This window comes from Dipodomys merriami, unplaced genomic scaffold (assembly GCF_024711535.1).
Source record: "Dipodomys merriami isolate MVZ:Mamm:240054 unplaced genomic scaffold, mDipMer1.0.p SCAF_33, whole genome shotgun sequence".
In the NCBI taxonomy this organism is placed as follows: domain Eukaryota; kingdom Metazoa; phylum Chordata; class Mammalia; order Rodentia; family Heteromyidae; genus Dipodomys; species Dipodomys merriami.
In genome coordinates this window covers 10590361-10613318 of record NW_027204826.1, presented here as the reverse complement: position 1 = coordinate 10613318, position 22958 = coordinate 10590361, and the positions used below count along the sequence as shown (strand labels likewise).

General features: G+C 45.6%; 1 protein-coding gene across 2 annotated transcripts in view; it reads right to left on the bottom strand.

Moving 5' to 3' along the window:
- The window catches only part of Chsy1 (chondroitin sulfate synthase 1), a 42806-nt gene that overhangs the window by 7421 nt on the left and 12427 nt on the right, over positions 1 to 22958 (bottom strand). For both annotated transcript variants that reach the window (XM_070043135.1, XM_070043136.1), the window contains exon 2: positions 21037 to 21532. In XM_070043135.1, coding sequence (XP_069899236.1) covers positions 21037 to 21532 — 496 coding nt within the window. The remainder of the gene's footprint in view (positions 1 to 21036; positions 21533 to 22958) is intronic.

The following is a 22958-nucleotide window of genomic DNA, read 5'->3' as shown; positions in this document are numbered from 1 at the left end:
AAGTGAGCTGACAGAGAGACTCTGCAAGTAGACATGCTGTAGCTTGAGTAACGTTAGTAGAGACAAGGGCAGCCAGGTAACTCCATCTCAACTCTAGTCTGGATTCACAAGTGCCTGATTTTACAAATGCCCCATCTCAAACACTCACTTGAACCTCTGGATCTCATTTCTCTTAAAAACCAAGAAGCAAGCACGGCAGCCTTCTGGGGAGAACTAGCTCCTTCCTGGTGTATGAAGGTGGTGTCATTTGCTTACTGAACCCCGTGCCGGGGGCGGGGGGGGACACAAAGGCCAGGGGCTGAGAGTGGGGAGAACAGACAGGAGGGAGTGGGCCACTGACTTCCTACCAGGATGGCCAGAAGGGGCCTTCTAAATGCCCACTCACAAGTCCCAGGCTCCAGTCCTCGCTGTCCTCCACTTACGCACCCCTGACTGCAGTCAATATGGGCTACATCCTAACGTGGCACTTCTAGGATTAGGTGAGACCAAGGTCGAGCCGAAGGGGTAGCTAAAAGAAAACCAAAACCAAAACAAACTCACAGAGGCAGGCTGGGTACAGGCCAAAAGGGGCACGGGAGCAGGACACACAGTAAACGCACGCTGGCTGTGGTCAGATCTAAGGGGAAGCTGAAACCCTGGCTCTTTGATGCAAGTCTCCTAACTTTTAGTGAACAGTTCAAATCAGTAGAGGATGAGGGAAGAAGAAAGAAGGATGGAGAAAGAGAAAAAGGAAATATAAGCCAAAATAAACCAGCAGTCAAATATGGCCTACAAGCTCATCTCCTTCCAGACCTACTGTTTGTTTACATCTGTGCCTGATTCCCTGTAGAAGTAATTTTAAGTCACAGTACTTATCAGCTGGATATCCAATATCCAAAACCAAAGGCTGCTGCCTTTGTTTACCCTTTCTCCCTCTATTTCTGTACCCCTCCCTAAATGAACAAACAAGACAAAAAGAAAACAAAAACAACAAGGAAAAAAAAACACCTCGTTTCCATTTCCTGGAGTTCATTTCAATAAATATTTTGTGTGATCAAATGCACATACGCATTATGCCTTTGTGTTCCTCTCCTAAGAATATCCTCCCCTTTGGTCTCACTGTGTGTAAGTATAAAGTCTTTATCCTTTATCGTGTCCCGGTGTTTATTTTAGATCTAGTTTCCACATATGACAGAAAGTATATGGTTTGCCTCTCTGAGCTTGGCTTATCTCACCTAACATGATTTGTTCTAGGTCCGCCCATTTCCCTGCAAATGACATAACAGTATTCTTTCTAATGGCAGTGTAAAATTCCATTGTGTCTTTTAACAATTATTCTATTTTATCATCTTTAATTGGACAAGGGAGTTACCAATCAACGTGTCAGTATATGAGTATGATGTACTGACTGCTGTTTTCAAACCTTGGGGACACCCATCCCCTGGCACCCTGGAGGTGGGCTGGGCAGGAGGGTCTCAGGGCACGGGCACACGTGTTTGGGGGGGACAGTGGGCCACAGCCTGTTTCCCATGCCCTGCTCCTAAGCTACCACAGAGCCAAAGCAGCATGGACTGGAACCTTTGAAACTGTGAGCCAAGACAAACCTTTTCTCTAATTGTGTTGATTATTTAGGGTATTTTATTATAACAATGAAAAGCTAACCCAGGTACTTGCTGGGTAATACTGACAGGGAGAAGCCAGTCAGAATGCATATGTAAAACGTTCAGGAAACTCTTACAGACTTGCGACTCACTTGATGGGCCAGGGGCCAGAGCGACCCCGTGCCCATGCAGAAGCAGGTTGGCTTCAACACTCAACTCGCCTTCACGGGCAGAAAGCAGAAAACTTGGCTCCATTCTTACTGCTCAGAAATAACCATGGTTATTATCTGTGGGTCCACTTAATATCAAAATCACAGAAAAGCCATACACATTAATGTCACTAAGCAGTACTTCACACTAAGATCCATGTCAAAGGAAGCGAACCATGGAACAACTTGCTACACAGCAACCAAGCTGGAATTTACATGTGCATGCCTTGCTTTTGCTTTCTTCCCAAAGGTCGGCCACACCCTGGAGGCGAGGCTGGGGATGAGCCCTGCGGGCAGCCTGCAATGGCAGGGAGCATTTTTTTTGGTTTACATTCTGTTTGTATCATTCACAAGTACTCATCCATGCCAAGACATTTACGTCACAAATTTAGCTTTCTTTTTTCCCAAAGATGGTGTGTATTTTTTTTTTCTCTCAAATTAGTGATTAGCATGATTGCAAGCCCATAAACCATGTCCCTTTTTTGAGATTAGTTTAAGCTTTGATAACTAATAACAAGGCATTTGATACGCCTAATGTAGGCTTTGTTACAAATGCATCCCCAAATTCAGCATTATGGCAAAGCTAAAAGCCACGTAGCAGTCATTTAAAGGGAGACACCCTATGAGCAACTTTCCATCTGGGCATACTGCTAGTCTACACTGCAGTGTTTGAGACAATTCCTAAGTTGTTATATCTATTATTACAGTCAGAGTAAATTTCCAGAACAGAAAAATTTAGGTCAAGTATCTAAGGATACCCCCAATTATAACATTTATATAATGTTAGATTATAATACAGCAACAAAACCAAAACTACAAATAGAATACACTGATGACCAGTTTCTAACAAGGATCCTTGCCAATGAAAATGTTGGTTGTAAGTTTATTCTAAAATAAGGAGCCTTTTAACCTAAAAGCCAATTAAATTGCATTGCACAATTGTACTTCAACATTTGATCTCAGCACACTTCCAAAAGTGACAGTCAGATGACTTACACCTGCAGCAAGGAAAAGCTGCATGGGATTCACGGTGAGATGCAGACTGTGGCCTGAGGCCAGGATCTGTCCTCTTTCCTCTGTGGCGCCTGGCCTCCTGCCCAGTGGGCATGACCACATGCCAAGCCCTCCCCAGCGGACGGGAGTGGAAGTGACATACTTCCTGCTGCCTCCGCCTCCCAGGCTGCAGCCCCGCACAGGAACCACGAGCCCATCTCCACGAGGGCATCCTCGAGAGAGAGGAGAGAAATAAAACAGAGGAGCCCGGGTCCTCCAATGATGGGGAAACTGACTCCCTGCCGTCCTGGAATATAGAGAACTAGACTATTACTGCAAGGGAAAATTAACCTCTATCTCCACTGCATTTGTCCATGTCTGTTGTGGTGGTTGAGTTCTTTCAAATTCATCCAACTTCTGTTTGCCTCCATGTTCAACATAGGAAGCCAGGAACTGGCTGTGATTTAAACAGCGCTTCATGACACCACTCATTATTTTGTGTGTTACTTTCTGAACACCATTTAACAGATTGTGCCTGTAATCATATGGCAAAGATGGTGAATGTTATGTGTATTTCACCATAATTAAAAAACCAACCACATTATGAGGGTCATGGTGGCCCACTCCTGCCATCTCAGCCCTGGGGTGGCTGAGGAAGGAGGATCGCAAATTTGAGGCCCACCTGGGCAACAGAGCAAAAAATCCTGTCTCAAACACCAAAAACAGGGTTCGGGCTGCTGTAGTTACTCCAGTCCTGAAGGGCCATTAGCAACAGGCAGGGAAGTCCACGGCACGCGTCCCATTCGGTGTCAGTCCCCTTCCACCCCAACCCTTGCTCAGTGGACTAATGGGAATGCCAGCAATGGGGAGACAGTGGAGAGTGGAACCAAGGCCACTGTGTCTGCAGGACTACGTGGACATGCGGCCTGCTCGCGGAGGAGTAAGCAGGTGGGACTTGTCTGGATGCCCAGGTGAAGCTTAACTGAGATGAAATCGTGTCGCTTACAGAGGAGATGAGAGAAGAGCACCTTGGGGAATCTTTATTTATGTTTCTAGACCACTGAGCGTTTTTTCTACCTGACCTTGTGACTGAGGTGCCGAAGAAAAAAATAGGGAAAGAATGGCATCTTCTGGATGGACATAGTAAGTTATATACATAACCCTATATACTTAGGAATCAAAGATTGGGAAGATTGTGGTTCAAGGTCAGCTAAGGCAGAAAATTTTTTTTTTTTTTTTTTTTTTTTTTTGCCAGTCCTGGGTGTTAGGTTTTTAAAAAGAGGTAGCTGAGTAAGAACTGCACCACGCACGTGGTATTCAGGTAAGGGGTAGATTTATTCATCGTTCCAGCTGGCACCAGGCCATCTTGGTCCTCCACGCGGTGGGGAAAGGCCTGGGAAAGAGAGAGCTGGGAAAGAGAGAGAGAAAGAGAGAGCTGGGGAAAAGAGCTAAGAGAGAGCTAGAAAAGAGAGAAGAACTAGAAAAGAGCAGAGAGAGAGAGGGGGCGTCTGGGAAAGGAGGGAAAGAGAGAGCTAGGAAAGAAGAGAGCTGGGAAAGAGAGGAGAAAGAGCTAGAAAAGAGCAGAGAGAGCGTCTGGGAAAGAGAAGGGAGCTGGGAAAGAGAAGAGAAGGAAAAAGCTGAGAGCTAGAAAAGAACAGAGAGAGAGCAGGCAGAAAATTCTTGAGCTTTCAGTTCAATCAATAAAAAGCTAGGAATTGCCCTCTTCCCCACCCCCCCACTTGCCATACTAGCTATCTGGGAAGCATAAATAGGAGGATCATGGGCCAGTACAGTCTAGATGAAAAGTGAGATGCCCCTTTGAAAAATACTGAAAGCAAAAAGGGCTAGGACACAGCTCAAGGCCCTGAGTTCAAACTCCAGGACTGATACATACATACACACATACACTGATAAATACATCCATATACGCACATATATAATACATACATGCATGCATACATGTGTTATATACATAATTTAAAAGGTAACTTTAAAGTTAAAATAGAATGTAAATTCCCTAAAAAATTAAATACATTAGGCCCAAGTTAAAGGAAAAACCTGAGAGTAACAAGAGTAGAAGCAGCAGACACACGTCAAGTTCTGCCTGGGGATGCTTTCGCTCTGTACGTAAAAGGCAGTTTCAAGAAACTAAAAACAGACAGGGCGCTCCCGGAAATAGAACTCTCAAAGACCACGAAGAGCCCAGCGTGTTCATTTCATCTCACTTGTAACCAGCAGAACAGCTGCATCAGCAGCTGGCTGTGAGTCACAGAGCTCACGCCGTTCTAAGGAGCTGGGAAAAGCAACCTCTCGACAATCCTCTTCTCACAGTGTCTCATGATGCCCACCCTATGCCAGGCACAGTGGCACAGTGAAACATCACGGTGACGGCACCAAGTAAATACTCAGAAAATCCTAAATCAAGAGTGATTAAGACAAAGGGTCACGGCTCGCATTCATTTTGGGAGCAACTATTTGTGCAATCACCTTCTAATTCCATTTTTGTGAGTACCGAGGAAGAGAGAGAAAGTAAGGGAAGGGAAGGAAGGGGGGGGGCGGCGAGAGGGAGAGGAAGAGAGCGGGAGAGTTCTCTACGTGGAAACGCTTGGTCTAAATGAGATGAGAGGGCAGATGGGAATCACGCTGACGGGCATGCTGGCACACGCTGCCTCCAGCAGGCTGTGAACCTGAGCAAGTCTCCCATGGGACCCCTCTGTGAGGGAGGGGCGCAGGACAAGCTTAGGAGGGCGAGGGAAGCTCTGGGGAGCACTATGGACAAGGCTCCCTGCCTCCTGCCTGCCTCCAGAGCCGGGTCAGGTACCATTCTTCTGGAAAGGCAGCTGTGAGGCTCTCCCACACGCCCTGCTCTTGGAGACCAGCAAGGCTCATGGCCATGCCCTCCTCGCTTCTCATCTGGCTGCTGCGGCAGAAGTCGCTCCCCTGCTCAGCCCTGGCCTCTTCTGAACCTGGCAAGGAGGTCTGGATACAAACTCTGGCTGTGCAGATGAAGACTGCCCGTTGCCTGCCACCTTCCTAAGCTGTGTCTAAGAGAGCACAGGAGGCCCCTCCCACATCTTCCGGAAGGGAACCACGGAGGGACAGCCTGGGACCTGCATGTGCTCAGCGTACCAACATCGCTGTGACTGATTCCGACAAAAATCACGCGTGGATGCTAAAACTAAGATGGTGGTAAGAGGAGAAATGAGTGAGCTCTATGGAATACCCTCTATGCTATTAATTAATTAACTACAAAGGAAAAGTGAAAAAACCGTCGCCTGAGAGTGGAGAAAGGGACGAGCGGTGGGAGTCAGGGGCCACCGAGGCCAGGTGTCCCGGGAGGCCAGGTGCTCTCGAAGATGCACCAGGTGTGAGAAAATATGAGATTCAAGGGGCACTGCAGAATAACTCACCTGTGGTTGCTTTTCTTCTCTTTTTCAAATTGTCTTTAAGTGGTTGTCCATAGCGGTTTCAATCTAACATGTCAATTTATGAGTACAATGCATCTTGATCAATGTCATCCACAGAGGTCACAGAGAGCAAATGAACAGTTGACTTTTAGGACGCTTACAAGACACACCAACAAAGCACTGTGTGGAATCCAGGGTTGTACCTTAGTTTTCTTCTACAAAGGACACACTATTGGAGTAATTGAAGCACAGCTAAGGCTAGTAGATTGGACAACAGTACTACATCACAGTTAATTTCCCAATCTGAGAGTATGCTGAGGTTCTGCGAGAGACATCTTTTTGTTCTTATGAACAGCACTAAGGGCATAAGGGCAAAAGCAAACGTCATTACTGTGTCACTTACTCTCACATGATTCAGGAAAAAAATGAATACCCAGAGAAAGGGCAAAGCTGCTGTGTGGTTAGCCAGGGCCTTGCCCAGGGAACTTAAGGGAGAGATTTTCTATTGAATTTCCTATGATTTCAATTTTTTTTTTAAATTACAAAGGAAAGAGTGGCTAAAAATGACCATCTGGAGATTGCAAACACTCCCATTTGGAAAAAGTCACAGTAATTAACTTTTTGCTATGTTGCACACTTCATGAGCAATCATGAAATTATGTTAACACTTCTTAAAGATTCATCTACTCAAGAAATTTTCAGAAGTATAATGTAAGAAGCGCTTGATGTATAATCTGTTTTACTGACCCTCAAGTTTCAGTATTTTGTCTTTTGTCTTCTCTTTTTCTTTTTAAACACAATCAACATGGTAATGCCTCATTATATGCTTTGAGGTTTCCTGGACAAAACCCTGCTACTATTTCTGTACCTAATTCAGCCTTCCTGCTTGCTATGCAGTGGGCATGACATCAATTTATTATAACCACTAATTTTACAGTGCCTCCCAGTCACTAAATGACCACCATACACACCAATGACTCAGAGAAAACCCAGCATACACTACCAACACCAGCCGCTCTTCAGTTGTTTAAGAAAACACTGCTCTATTTCCTTTTCACTATAAACACACTAGTTCTCAAACTACATGGATTGTGCACAGCTTCCCACTGACTAGAGCAAATAGACAGCCCTATCAGATGTGTGTGTGTATATATATATGTGTGTGTGTGCGTGCACTGCGCACACGCATGTTTGCATGTATGTGCTGATAGTGGGACTTGAACTAAGGACCTGGGCACTGTCCCTTAGTTTTTATCCTTAAGGCTGGTGTTCTACCCTTGAGCCACAGCTCCACTTCCAGCTTTTTGGTGGCTAGTTAGAGATAAGAGTCTCTCACTTTATGCCCAGGCTGGCTTCAAACCACAACCATCAGATCTCAGCTTCCTAAGTAGCTAGGATTGATTATAGGTGTGACCACTGGGCTGCACGTAGCTCAGGTTATTGTTAAGGAAACCCAAGGATTCTGCTCACCCACCCCACAAACAAGATGGCTGGGTGCAGGCCTAGGGCAGGAAAAACAAGAGTTTACAACATATTCTTGCACCAGAAAGCAACAAATAGCTCAAGGAATGATAGGGGCTGATTTAAACTGCAGATTGTAACCCACTGGACAAGAGAGCAACACTCAGACTCACTCAAAATTCATCAAGAGTCCACTCTCACACAACATACATGAATACACAAATGGGAATAGGGACATGTCTTTACTGTCAATTAGAAAGTAATGACTGGATTAACAAATCACTGCTTGGCAAACACTACGGCACTATTCAGCCAAGAAACATCAATGGATCCTAAAACCAGTGGATGTGAGCTTGATGAAGAAAAGGATATTTATGGCCTCAGAGAGGCGCTCCACAAGGGAGCACATTAATTATGAATTATAAAAAGAGATAACTTCATAGTGGAGAGATCTGGCACATATCACCCCTAAGGGAACGAAGAAAAGACTAAGCAGAAGACAGGGCCACCTCGCTGGTGTTTCTACTCACATGCATAATGTCGATCTTGTGAGAAAGTAAGCAAGTCCAAACCGGTGATGTTCCACTGGCCTGTCATCTCAAGCATGCCCAGGTCATAAAAAGCAAGTCTGAGCCCCTGCTTCAGACTGAAAGTGACTCAAGAGATAACACTCGAGCATTTAAAATCCCATTCATCTTAATAACACACAGATTTATTTTAAAAAAAATAACAAAAGTATCGACTTGTATGCCAAGAGACCTTTTGCAACCTTAAAGAAAATGGATTAAGTAAAAACTTTCCTCACAGATGCTTAAAGGGACTAGAAATTATTATACAAGTTCCTGTTACATTGGGGGAAAGTATGCTAAACAAAATAACAAATACAAGGGCAGTTGCTATGCAACACAACTGCATGTCTGCATGAAGTCAACAAAGGAGGAAGAAAGGCAGTGGAACTGAAGCTTTATAGACTTTCTGTTTAATTCCCAGAGTAGATCACAATCAAATCAGAAACTGCTCCCCCAGGGAGGTTGTCACCAAGGAGGACACACAATGGCACCCCAGTTTGCCTGTGGGGGAGGGGGCTGAGGCTATAACATATCCATGTTAAAAACAGGTTACTGTGCTGTGACTGATTTGCAGTATAATACAACTTAAACAGCAAGGTTAACACAGAAAGTAGAAAAGTACCTAAAACTCTGAAATTAAGATCCTCTAAGATTAGTTAGTACTGTTAAAATTTTTAACAGGTTTCTCAAGGTCCTTGTAGGCTAATTAATACCATCAGTCCTCCTCCTACCTCCCCTACCTTGGTACAACTTTCTGATGGTGGTTGTCAAAAGCATGGAAAGTTGGCACTAGCAGTTCACTCCTTATAATCCTTAGCTACTCGGGACGAGGAAATCTGAGAATCACAATTCAAAACCAATCAAGGCAGGCAAATCCTCTTATTTCCAATTAGCCAGCAAAAAGCTGGAAATGGAGATGTATTTTAGCCATGAGTGAAAAAAGCCCAGAGAGAGCTCAATGCCCTGAGATCCAGCCCTAGTAGGGCTTGGGGGGGTGGGGGGTGGGGGGGAGAGACCCATACAGCAAAGAAAAAGAAAAAGAAAAAGAAAATTCAAAACCAAGATCTATTTTTAATTGTGGTACAGACTTGACTGAGACTGCCAGTACCTTTTACTGATCAGGTTTTAAAACATGTTAGAAAGGCATAGGATAGCCATCATTTTACCCAACACAATGGCAACACTGCAGCAGAATAATAAATGCATATTCTTGTGTGAAAGAAACTGACTTGAAAAAAAACTATGTCTTTTTCTGACTGAACCACAGAAAATAAGTGTATAAGTACATATATGTGTGTGTATACCTCAGTGAAGATTAAACATAGAGCACTGAAAGCTCATCTTCACAACCCCTCCTCTCTCTCTCTCTCTCTCTCTCTCTCTCTCTCTCTCTCTCTCTCTCTCTCTCTCTTTCTCTCTCTCTCCTCTCTCACATACACATCTCTGTCACAAAACATCACCATCAGGCATTTAATAATTACTTATGAGCCTGGTGTGAGTATAGCTCACACCTGTAATCCTAGCTACTCAGGAGGACTGAGATTTGAGGGTCTTGCCAGCCTGAGCAAAAAAGTCCATGAGTCTCCATCTCCAAAATAATCACAAGCAAGCAAACCAACACAGCAAGTGTGAGGACCTGAGTGCAAAGCCCGGATCCTGCATCATAACAATAACAACTGTAAGCAAGTGAATGGACAACTCACATACTCCTTTTCTAAGCCCTCTCTGGCTTGTTAGAATCATCTAAAATGTGGTCATTCATTGTAGGCTGTTCAGACTTGACTTAGGAACTTCTGCATTACCATTAGTGTTAAGCATTATATATTAACATTCTACATGCCTAAGGCATGTGAACCACCTTAAAATGAGCAGAGAAGGTTATTAAGTCAACCTCAAGATTAGGTTCAACAATGTTTCCATATCCTCATTATAGTCAGGCACAAGCTTGTTCAGACTTAATATTAAGACAGAAAAGTGGAAAGAGCCATTGACCCAAATAAACAGAAACAGTCTCCACTAAAAGCACCTTGGTGTGGTTACATGTAAATAGGATAAATGTCCTCCCAGAATGAAGATGGGCTGCTAACACCTAAACACTGACCCACCACACTTGCAAGGCGGTCTGGTGACCTACTTCTCAGCGGAGCACAGCCTTTCACACGAGCCTCTCCACACTCCCGAGTATTTACTCAGTTGATTTAAAAACTTGTGTCTATGCAAAACCATGCATATAATTGTTTACAGGAGCTTTACTTGTAACTGCCTGAAACTGCAAGCGACTAAGCTATCCTTTAACAGGTGAACAGATAAAATATCACACATGCCTACTGTGGAATATTAACCAATTGAAACAGAAATGAAGTCTCAAGGTATAAAAAGGCATAGATGAATCTAAATGCATATTCCAAAGTGAAAGAAACTACAAAAGATGGTTATTTCCCTGGATGCTAATTGTCACTCAGAGAAAGGCAAAACTAGTGAAAAAGATGAGTGGTTCCCAAGGCCTTAGTAGGGGCGGGGGAGGGCCCTGAGCAAGGTAAAGCACAGTGACTTGGAGGGCAGTGACATGGTTTGTAGGAAAGCATTGATGGAAACTGCGTGTGTCAGCGCCCACTGAACTTTTACAGCATGCGGTGCACCTCAGGGTACACAAAGTTAGAAACTGCTTAGATGTTCAGGCATCCCAGCACAGATGCAGACTGTGAGGAAACAACTCGACAGTACCTGAAAGGTGGGGGCGGGAGGTGGAATTCCGTGGGCTTGATCCCCAGCACGGGGGGCGGGCAGGAATGACCTAAGTAGCTTTGGAAACAAGCAGAGACCACAGGCCAAAGGAAGTACATAAGCACTGTACTCCACCTGTGAGGCCGCTTCCCCCAGACATGCTATAACAATGCGGAGCACACCGAGCATGCATGCTGAAATGGAAGAACCTGTAGATGGATGTCAGATGATGCAAGCCAGGCTTCTTGCCCATCGGCTGCGAAGCTGGCAGCTACACAAAGGAAGGAGGCTGGAGTGATCCATGTAGTAAAGATTAGCAGTGGAAACAACACAGTAGCAACTTGTGTTTACCTTGCTAGAGATAAGGAACACACAGACGCACTTACAGGTGTGTATATCTGTGGATTAGCACACACGTGTGTACTTGCTCTCTCCTCTGAGCCTGGAGGCGGTGGCCCCCAGCAGCGGGAAGCACTGAGAACACTGTAGGGTTAACTCTGGCCACGTGCGCAGGCGCACTGGCCTGCACGCAACTGCTGAGCCAGGGAAAGCGTTTGCTGTAATGGTGCCATTACAATTTTCCACAGTCATAACACGGCACATTATGAGCTTGCTCAAATGATAAGCTCTTTATGAGGGTTAGAAGTCTGCAGCCTCCTCACACAAAGACTTTTCTGTCTTAGAGTTCCTAGAAGTCAATGAGCTACAAATCACATCCTGCAGGACACCCGGTCTTCTGTTGCTGTGCCCCATCTCCCAGGGCACAGAGTGGCAGCCACAGCCACGGCCCTTCTGTGTCCACAGAGCTCGCTGCTGCGTTCGAACTGCTTTTTTCTTATGAAATGAATGCAGATTTATAGGAGACTTGTGAAGACAGCAGAAAAAGCCCCACCTGCTACACCCAGCTTCCTTTACTGTTCACCCCCTCCAGCAACAGCACCCACACCAAAGCCCAGACACCACCGCGGGCCCCAGGCTCCTCTGACCTGCATGCAGCCCGGGCTCACACTTGAGTTTCCACTCACGTCTCTTTCCACTTCAGGGCCCCGCACTCCACTGAGCCCACACTTCTCCTATTTCTGCATCCTTCCCCGACACTGGCCAGGTGTCTTGTTGAGAGTGGCAGGCTTAGGGTACTTGCAGCGCTGGTTGCAGGTGACCACCTCACCCATCCGCCCGTCACCCTGCGAAGGGTGATCTGAGAGCTCACTGCTCTGCTGTTAAGGCAGGGGGGGCCGGCTCCCATCCTCGCCCCACTCAGCAGATACGGGTGCGGGCGTGGGGAGGGATGGGAGAGAATGTCACCCAATCAACCCACAGGAGGGGACATTACGTGTGGCTCCACCTCCAGGAAGGAAGATTATTACTCTGTGCTGCTTACAAAAACTCCCATGGTTAATACTTCATAACTATATTTTAAAAAATCATGTAAGGAATTCCATCAATAAACCTCAAGTTACATACAGTTCACGGAGAGCCTCAAAAGCTGAGTGAAGAAAAACATGCAATCAGACAACACAGACCTTGCAGTTTCAAAGTGTCAGTCTAGTCTCTAGCCACCATTTCTCCGTGTCCATCGCTGAGCTCATTTAGCTTCTCATGCTGCTATAGTTACTGCTGACCTCTATCTTCATTTTTATTTGGTTACACAACTCATAATCCTTAACATGGCTTAGAGGGGAAAAGTAGGAAAACACACACACAAACACACATCAACATGCATGTCTTGGTGCGGTGCTCTGTGACTGTAATCCCAGCTATGCAAGAAGTGGTGGCAGGATTATAGCCCAAGTCTAACTCAACATACTACCAGAAAATAAACTAAAGCAGGAAGGACTAGGGGTGTGGCTCAAGTAAAGGAGCACCTGCTTAACAAGCAAGAGGTTTTAAGTTCAAACCCCAGTACCACCAAAAAGAAAAAACAAAGCCTATCAAATATGTAATAACAGAAGCATGTGTGTGCCAACTCTGACTTTCCCCCAACCTAATTACAAGTCACTTACTAGAATCCCAAAGTCAAGTTCCTTTTCTGCTTCCCTGGAGAGGGGTAGATGAGAAGCTGTCAATGAAAAGGTAAGTTCTCTGGTTCCCAAGAAAGGGTTTGCCCAAGGCGGAGGTGTGGACGCACAGGAAGCAGACCACAGACTCCTCAGGGATTCTGGGCCTGGGAGCCAGGCACCTGCTCTTTAACAAGTGCTTCTGCCTTGGAGAAATTCCAAGTAGGTGTGACGTCCTATCTTTAGGTGTCGCTAATACCTGAGATATACTCACTTGCATAACTTGCTCATGGGAAAAAGCCTCTGTCATTCCTGTTTGGGAAGTGCCAACTTACAACACACTTGTAAACCTTCCGCAACCTCGGCCCACTTCCCTGTTCTAGGAACTCTCCTTTGCCAGTTACTGAAAGCATCTGGCTCATTCTTGTCTCGTCCCCTCACTGGCTACTTTTCAACTTATCTTAGTAGTTCAATACAGATGATTAAATATTGGAACTAAAACCCTTACTTTAAAAGCTCTGCTGCTGGCATCGCTAGGACTCTTAAAAATGGGAAAGGATACCATGGATACCATGGTGATTATGTATGGAAGAGTCCAGAGACCCTGCTACGTTTAGAGTGGTTTGGGGTGACCCAGATCACTGAAGCCCCTCTCACTGTTCCTCATCTGGCCCCAGTCAGTCCAGCTGTCCCACCGCCCCTCCCTGCTTCCTGTGTGGCTGTCTTCTGCCTTGGTTATGAGTGAACTATTAATATGGTAGTGATACACTGTTGGGATAGGCAGTCCGTTTGTATGTGGAGTCGGAATTCAGGAGTGATTTTATTCTCATTTCCTCCCGATGAGCTGTACAGCACTTGGCTCGCTGCTGCACATGTGGAAGGATGGAAGAACGCTTTATCTTTGCAGTGCTGCTACAGAACTACCCAGGAAATGCCATCGGGCCACCTCGTAAGACAGATGCAATCCCATCTGGTAGTTCCATGAGCCCCTTCCTGCTGGTGACAGGACACAGGTTACAGCTGCCTTGGGATGACCTCCAGTGAGCAAGGTGACCGACACAGCGGAGACCCCCTTTCCGGCCTGCTTCTGCACACGCATGCGCTCCTCCCCATGGGGAGGCCATGTCAAGGTCTACCTAGCTGTAGAGGTTTCTTTGGGCAGCAAGTTACAGGCCTAGAACAACGAGTAACTTCCATTTGCACTAAACCTTCTTCTGGGCATTTTAAAAGCAAGAAGTGGGATTCCAGGGTCACAGTATAAGCATCCATGGTGGTGAAGAATTATTCCCTGTCCATACATACACAGTGCTCAGAGAATAGGCCAAAATGGTGGTCTGGAGGAAATCAGCTTGCTGCTCAAGAGCTCACAGCTGCTGCAGGATGAAGCTAAGTGAAGCTTAGTTTCAAGCCCAGGGCTGTTTGGGCCCACTGTCCTCAGCCACCCTCCCCTAAAATCGACGCCACCTGACTTCACTGTCTGTCACGTGTCACTCCATCCACCCACACTGGGCCACCTGCCTTGTCCTATCTGTCTCTCCACACCTTACCCAGTTCCCAGGACAGGAGGAGCAGGTCTCACTGCCACCCCACGGTGCATGCTCAGAGCACGTGCTCGAATACTGAGTCACATTTATTATTAAAATAAATATCCAACTTGCTGGTGGGAAGTCTGATCTTTAGGGTAAAACATCTCAACTTCTTAAAGGGCAGTCAAGGCAGGTTAATTTTTAAAAGCAAAACTTACACTGTGCAGCTGCAACCTTCACCAATGATGACACCAATGAAAATGGTAGCGTGCGTGTGCGCCTGTGGCTCACACGTGTAACCCAAGCTTTTCAGAAGGCTGAGATCTGTGGATTGTGGTCTGAAGCCAGCCCAGGCAGGAAAGTAGGTGACATTCTTATTTTGAATTAACCAGCAAAAAGACAGACATGGAGGTGGGTCAGGTGGTAGAGTACCAGACAGCCTTGAGTATAAAATTCTGAGTTGAAGTTCCAGTACAGATGCCAAAAACAAAAAAAATGAAGGAGGGGGTGGGGGGGGGGAGGAAGAAGAGTGAAAAGTAAAACCTCTTCAAACTTCAGTCCTCCATATAGTAAACAGACCATGGAAGAGCTGTCAAGGGCAATCTTCAGGATTCTGGGTAAGATCTGCAGTGATCTAGAAAGAATTTGAACAAGAAAAAAAAAAAAAAAAATGACCGCAACATGAACCTTGGGCTTGGTTGGCACTTTTACCCTATTTCTTACCCGATTTGCAGATCTGCCCCCACCTTGGAAAGAAAGCCACAGGGAAAAGGAGCAGCCTGGAGGCTACTAGAGGGGATGGAGAGGGGCTGGGGAGCCGCATTCCTGGAGGACTGTCGTGGAGGTCTGACCTGGTTAGTGAGTTCCCAGAAAGACTCGGCTTGTAAGCCTGTCTTCAAGTGGCCTGGCTCAGAGACCTGTCACTGCAGCAGTGTCCGTGGAGGGACAGGTTTTCAACAATCCCAAGCATACTGGGACAGAAGAGAAGCTAAGTGAAAAGCCTAAGGAGAGGAACGGGGGTGGAGGGTGGGGACAGGCCTTGGGCAGGCTCCTGTGAGTACATCAGATGCTGGAAGGTCACACTCACGTCAGGATTGTGCACAAGCTCTGCCCAAGCCGAAGTGAAGCTAAGGCAGGGCTGTGTGTCCGCTGGGTGCAGGAGCTGCTCAGCAGAGTGGAGACACTCTGGGGCTAAACACCCAGGGAAACCTCACCCAGTCACCAGCGGGGCGCCAAGCAAGCCCGGCAGGCTCCAGCAGTGTACAAAAGGAATCAGGCTCCACAGACTTCTGAAAAGTCACTAAAGGTGCCATGATAAGAAGGACGGGATCTTATTTCCAGAGTTATCACACTGAAATAGTAGCAACTGCCCAGGGCTCCACAGAAAACTATGAGACATGCAGACAAACAAGCAAATGTGACACATACAAAAGGAAACAAGAAGCCAGAGATAAAAATTACCTGGCTCCCAGGCAGGTGAGGTGAACGGGCAACCTAGAGAGTGAGGAGAGACTGATTCTTCTGTCTCTGTAAAGAACGACACTGGGATTTGATGGACAAATGCCCACTGCTTTAGCAGCTGGCCATATTCACAATATTAATTCTACCAGTCCATGAGCATGGAGCATGGAGGTGGGAGACTCCCATCTTCCCATCTTCTAGTGTTTCTTCAAGTCCTTATGGTTTTCATTGTACAGGCCCTTTACCTCCTTGGTTAAGTTTATTCCTAGTTTAAAAAAAAATTATTTTCTTAGTTTCCTTCTTTTTTCATTGAGTTTGAGCAAGGCCTGATATGCCAAAATAAGCCCCCCCCCCATACCTAAAAGTACTAATCAATAAAAAGAGGGGGAAGGGAGAAGGGATGTAACACAGATCATAAGATCATGTCCAGGGAAGTGGCGCTGTAGCTCAAGTGGTAGAGCACTCGCCTTGAGCTGAAGAGCTGAGGGGCAGTGCCCAGGCCCAGAGTTCAAGCCCCACGACCGACAAAAATAAATAAATAAATAAATAAATAAATAAATATGTTAGAAACAATTGCATGAAAGCAAAAACTTAAAAAAAAAAAAAAAGATCATGTCCAGGATAACTAGCAGTTAAAAGACATTATGAGAATGTTTAATATTCTTTTATAAGCCAGCCAAACTAATAAGGACACACTTTGCTATAAACTCCAGTTTTCCTTGATGATATGCCTTGTCACAAAAAGAACAACATTGAATTTGCCTTCCCTTGTAGATTTTTAAAAATCAGAATCAACAACAACAAAAAAATCAGAATCAGTACAACAAGGCCTCAAACAACTGTTTTATGAGCATGTGCCTTTGTCTCCTCAGAGAGACCTTGAGGGAGGAAGAGGCCAGTGGTGTCCAAGCTGCAATCTCGGTGGTCCTCAGCCTAGAGGACAGTCTGGGCCCATCAGTGAGTGTGAGGCTTCACAGCTGTGTGTGCAGTGCACAGAAGAGTGAACAGTGCCAGGTTTCCCCAGACTGCCACCCTCCAGTTCCAGGGTGGCATAGGGTGAGTGGGGTAGAATGCAGCAATTGTGTGTTGGGGTACTAGGGTCTCTTGGGCATGAGCCATGATGTGTAAAGGACTGGCACAAATGTGTTCAGTGACTGGTCAGAAACACAGCAGGGGAAGATATAAGCTGAACCGCAGGCCCGAGAGTGGTTGAGCCCTGGGACCCCAATGGGGACATACCATGGTAATATACTGCCCTTCACATAAAACTGGTGGGGGTGTGTGTGGCTCATACCTGTGATCCTAGCTACTTTGGAGGCTGAGATCTGAGGACTGAAGTTTAAAGCCAGCATGAGGAGGAAAGTTCATGAGATTATAAATGCCAAGTAACCAATAAAATCCAAAAGTAGCACTGTGGCTAAAGTGGTAGAGAGTTTGCTTTGAGCAAAAGGTCAGGACAGTGCCCAGGTCAGCACACAAACAAAACCAAATAAAGAAACAAAAACAGGTAAGACTAGGTGAACAGCTGGCCATGAGGTAGCACCCCCCTGTGACCCTGGGAAGATGCACAATGCCATGGAAGCTGACGCACTAGAAGCATAGCCGATAGAGAGAGGGGAGACAGACCCCTGAAAGCCCTCTGCAATTCTGAATCTTGAACTCTATGACATTTTAAAAGCTGTTAGATCCATCATGCGTGTCTCCAAGTTTCTTTAGCAATGGTTATTTTCTACCTCAACAACCTGTGACATTAGTCAAAGGTTCTGTTAAAATAACAGAAAGCTCAGAGTGCTGGTTACCTAGCAGCAGCTTTTTGTTGATTCTTATTAAAAGAATAGTATGATATTTTATGTGCTTGCCTAAACAAAACAAATTCCTTTTTCAAGTATTTTAATGTTTCTTGCAAACATTTCCTTAGTTAATAATGCTGGCCTGTGTAAGGGACCAGGCCTATGTGGCCAGGGACCAGGCCTGAGCAATTCCCCTCTCCCTTCCTACTATTTCATATGTGCCAGCCTATACTCACTTCCTTTGAATTTTTTGTGAGTTTAAAATTATTTCTAGGTAAAGATTTTTAAAGCAATGTATTAATAAATAACCACCAGTAAAAATCAGAACAAGCTTAGAAATGAATCTGGGTTTTTTATTTGGACATTTTATTTGGTTTTTATCCTCATGAGTCAGTTTAATTATGTAGGTATTAGCCAAGGCATGACTTACTTGCAAAAATATAATTACTTCTGGCTAGGTTTACAATAGAGCAAAGTAAGTGCCTTCCAGGACTCAAGGCTTAACATAATTGCCTTTACCCTAAGCCTCTCCCTCAGCAGCTTCTCATAATGTGAGCCTGAATGGAGAAGAAGGTTTATAGTTTACAGGAAGAGAATGGAAGTTCCTCACCCGGTGGGGGGGCTGATCTTGCCTGAGTGGTGAACACAATGGTAAATCCTAATAACTTGGGGTGGAAGCTATTTTCCCCTCCTCCCCCAAATCAAAGGTCTAATAACATGGTAACTATCCCAGTGGATAGATTGCTTAAATATAGTGAAGAATTAACTATATGTGAAAGGCAAAATATTAAACACACAGAAAAATATATAGGAGAAAAAAAAATTTTTTTTTTTTTGGGTCCGGTCATGGGGCTTGAACTCTGGGCCTAGGCGCTGTCCCTCAGCTCTTCAGCTCAAGGCTAGTGCTATACCACTTGAGCCACAGCGCCACTTCCGGCTTTTTTCTTTTTGCTTATGTGGTGCTGAGGAATCGAACCCAGGGCCTCATGCATGCAAGGCAAGCACTCTACCACTGAGCCACCTTCCCAGCCCCTATAGGAGAAAATTTTGTGACCCAAAGTAGGAAAGAATTTCTTAAACAAGATATAAGAGAGCAGAAAATATCAAGAAAAACAATTATTAAATAGACTTAGACTTATAATTTATCTATAATAAAGCTTTGACAATGAAGGCAAAAAGCCAGGCCAATTTAGAGAAAATACTGAATTCAGAATAAAGACCACAGAGCTAGGAATGCAGCTTAGTGGTAGAGTGCTTGCCTAACATGCTTGAAGCCCTTGATTTGATTCCTCAGTACCACATAAACAGAAAAATCCAGAAGTAGCACTGTGACTCAAGTGGTAGAGTGTTAGCCTTGAGCAAAAGAAGCTCAGGGACAGTGCCCAGGCCCTGAGTTTAAGCCCCAGTACTGGCACGCAGGCAGATACACACATACATACTCTCTCTCTCTCTCTCTCTCTCTCTCTCTCTCTCTCTCTCTCTCTCTCTCTCTCTCTCTCTCTCTCTGACAAAACCCAAAGACAGACAGATTCCATCTGAAACGTTGGCCAAGAATGAATAGTGAAGTTGCAGAGGAGAAAAGAGAGCTGTCAGCACAGCTGGTAGGAAAGCTGCTGAGCACAAGATCAGAGAAGACAAACCAGAAGTACCCGGAGAGCTGTGTTATCATAAGGCACTTAAGGAACTGTACAGCAGGGAACCCCACTGACCAAGTCAGGGAGCACCTCCCTGCTGCTCCGCCCGATCCAGCTCCCAAGGCAAAGGGACAGGGAAGACACAGCTCAGGAGACCAATTTCAGGAGGCTCGAGTCTAAGAGGCAGCTCCAAACACCACAGAATGATCGCAGGATCTCCTGCCCAGGGTGCTTACAACTCTTTACAGTCCATCACCATGGGAAAGTACCCCAAGTCAAGTCTTCCATCCCCCCCAGCTGCATGACACCACTGTCCAACTACATCTGATGCAAGATCAAAGTTCTCCATCTGGCTCAAGGTGCTGGCTCCACCTGTGTCTATCTAGCTGTATCTAAAATACTAACGTGACCATACTAAGACACTTGCTTTTGGTAATTTCCTCTCAAAAGTGAGCTTGTCCTCTAAGATTCCAGCAAGAAGGCTTATTTCTCAAAGATCAGGGTCAGGAGAAAGTGTTCCAAAATACATAAAGTGCTACATGTTTTAGCCACAATGAAGCATGGTGAGGGCATAACGATTTCATTAAGGATGGAGAAAGTACAGAAATACTGCTTAGCTCAGCATGAAACCCTAAATGGCTCTCCTTGTTGCAGAAATCTGGGATCTCACAGAGAAGACCTCCAGGCACAGTGAGCACCCGCCTGCATGCTGGAGGGGGAGGGGGAAGGGCCTTCACTCCATCACCTTTAGGACTTAAAATAGATTTCTGTGATGTTTTCACTTAAAATTACATGAAGACCATTCCCTGTATGCTTAAAAATACCCACTTCCCCTAAAAGTTCAAACAGAAAAGACACTGACCAGAAGACATGTAGAAGGGAGGCAATCACAGGTACGAATGGGGGTTTTCACTGGAGGTGCTTTAGAAAATTAACTGAACAAGTGCTAACAGTTCACACCAGGAAGTATACTCTTTTTCTTGTGCAGAAAGCCTAGCCATTCCCCGTCTTTCCCCAGAACACGAAAGCTGTCACCAGGTCCGGCAGCCACATGCACTGTCTGTCCTGTGCACACTAAAGAGAAAATGTCTACAGGTAGAACTCCTTCCAAAGGTTTCACTTAGGTGTGAGGAGAACACAGAAACTGCCAACCACATATTCAGAAGGGAACACAACAGATCGTACTTACCATCCAACTAGGCAATGTTCAAAACACTTACTTGTTTGAGCACATGCTTTACCACTGAGCAACACTCCAGCCCCCAAGGTTCAAAATAAATGTGAAGCCAAATACTATTGGATTTTTCAAACCACTCATCATTTGGTAAGCTCAAAACATCTAAGTGTCTCATCTGCACAGGTCATCATGACCAGAGAGCAGTCAGGTCTCCAGAAGACTGAGAACAAATAGGCACGTATCCTACGTCTTGCAATTTTGTCTGTGGAAGCAGCAGAAACTAGATAAGATTCTGATAACCACAAAAATGTCACCATGACCATCAGCAAACCTTACGTTTTCATTCAGCCTCAAGTGTTGCTACTTATTACGAGGAAGCCTGACAAGAATGGAAGCATGCCCTGAAGCCCAGAGGAAAGGGAATGAGGAATTCAAATAAAAATCAGATCACAATTTACGGACATTAACCCTTGCTGGCTTTACCCACCGTAAAGAAGTCAGCTCTTACCTCATACGACCAGACACACTGCACGCCTGCAAACCTCCGGACACATCTTCCCACCTCCACATCCTCGTGCGTGGTGTACATTTCCCGCAGACACTTGCCAATGTGCGGCACCATCCTCCGCAGCACCTCCCGGCTCATGATCACGCCGGGGCCCCCCATGCAGAAGTTCTCACCAGGCTCCAGGGCCAGTTTCCCCATTTCTTCCGTGGTGCCCAGTCCTGTCTGTCCGAGAAAGAGGGCCTCGCTGCTGTTCAAACTCCTCAGGAAACTCTCCAGGCGATCTCCTTTGATGTAAACGTCATCATCGGCTCTCATAAACCATTCGTACTTGTCCAGGTAGTGGTCATGCATGTACTTGAGCATCATGAAAGACTTCTTCTGGGGCGGGTAGGAGTCGTCCACGCCCCGGAGCGACACTACCGGGATCGGTATGGACGTGTCTGAGCCCTCACTGGAGAAGAACTGCACCTTCCCAGGAATTGTCTTGGACCATGTTCTACAATCAGAGCAAATACCAATTAGAGAGCGGGTTGCTGCAAGTTCTTGTGTTCAGAAACCTGCCTATCTGCTCATCTTCAGTAACTGCGTGTGGTGGTGATCTACCGGCCTGCCTGCTTCCTCATAACCAAAGCCCCTACTGGGAAGGACAACATCCAAACCTATGTGCCAAAGAACCTCAATGAAAAAGAAGGATGAGAGGGAGGAGGTAACAATGTTCAATAAGAAATGTAACTGTAACCCCTCTGTAGACCACCTTTATAACAAAATTACATTTAAAAAAAAAAAAAAGGATGAAGTGTTAAAAGAACTCCGGAACCACTAAGGTCTACTGAAGGCTGAAAACCAAACCACCAGGGCACCAAAACCTAAGGGGGCAGGAGTTCGCTGGCTGAGACAAGACCTTGTATGCAAACAAAGCAGTCCCCCAGGACGCCTTTTGGCCTGTGTGTGCCCTCTGCCTGCACCTCCACGACAGCCCTCTGCACTTTGCAACCTCTTTCGCCCTTCCTTGGTACTGCCTATGCACTGTTACCGTGTGCAATGTAATGTGCATTCTAAGAGTTCGTATTAGTAATTAAGAGGGGAAAAGAGCCTGTGTTGCAGACAGGCATGTGTCCATCCTGACACAGGCCACTCAGCAGGCCATTCAAGCCTATGTGCTAATTGTAAGCTGCACCTCTGCTTCATCTACCAATACCAAAGAAAAACCACTCATAAAATCCCATCATGCCAACAACGGTAAGACACATCCTGACTCTGAGATGACAAAGTATGGTTTAAAAACTGCATCTCAAGCCGGGCGCCAATGGCTCATGTCTGTAATCTTAGCTAACTCAGTAGGCTGAGATCTAGGGATCACGATTCAAAGCCAGCCTGGGCAGGAAAGTCTGTGAGACTCAACTCCAATAAACCACCAGAAAACTGGAAGTAGCTCTGTGGCTCAAGTGGTAGAGCGCTAGCCTTGAGCTGAAGAGCTGAGGGACAGCGTCCAGGCCCAGAGTCCAAACCCCACAACCAACCAACAAAACAAAACAACAACAAAAAAAACCCTGAATCTCAGAACGACATAGTAATTCATGTTTGCCATTAATAGCTGTGGATTTAAAACCAGCCAAATATAATCTATGCCACTTAAGTCCTTAACACAGAACCACAAAAGGAGTTCAACCCATATGGAATTCTATGGTATTACAGATACTATATCAAGTATTGCATTTCATGTTCACAAAAGATACTCTCCTTCAAAATGATTTTTTAGGTAGTCTGACGTAGATCACATGTGTAGCCTCAGCTACTGGGGAGGCTGAAGTTGGGGATCACTTGACTTAAAGAGAAAAAAAATCCTACTGCCAATAGAGGCAGCCTTCAATGCACATAGCATGAGTACAATGAACACAGTCCTATTCATCTGATGTGGTCAC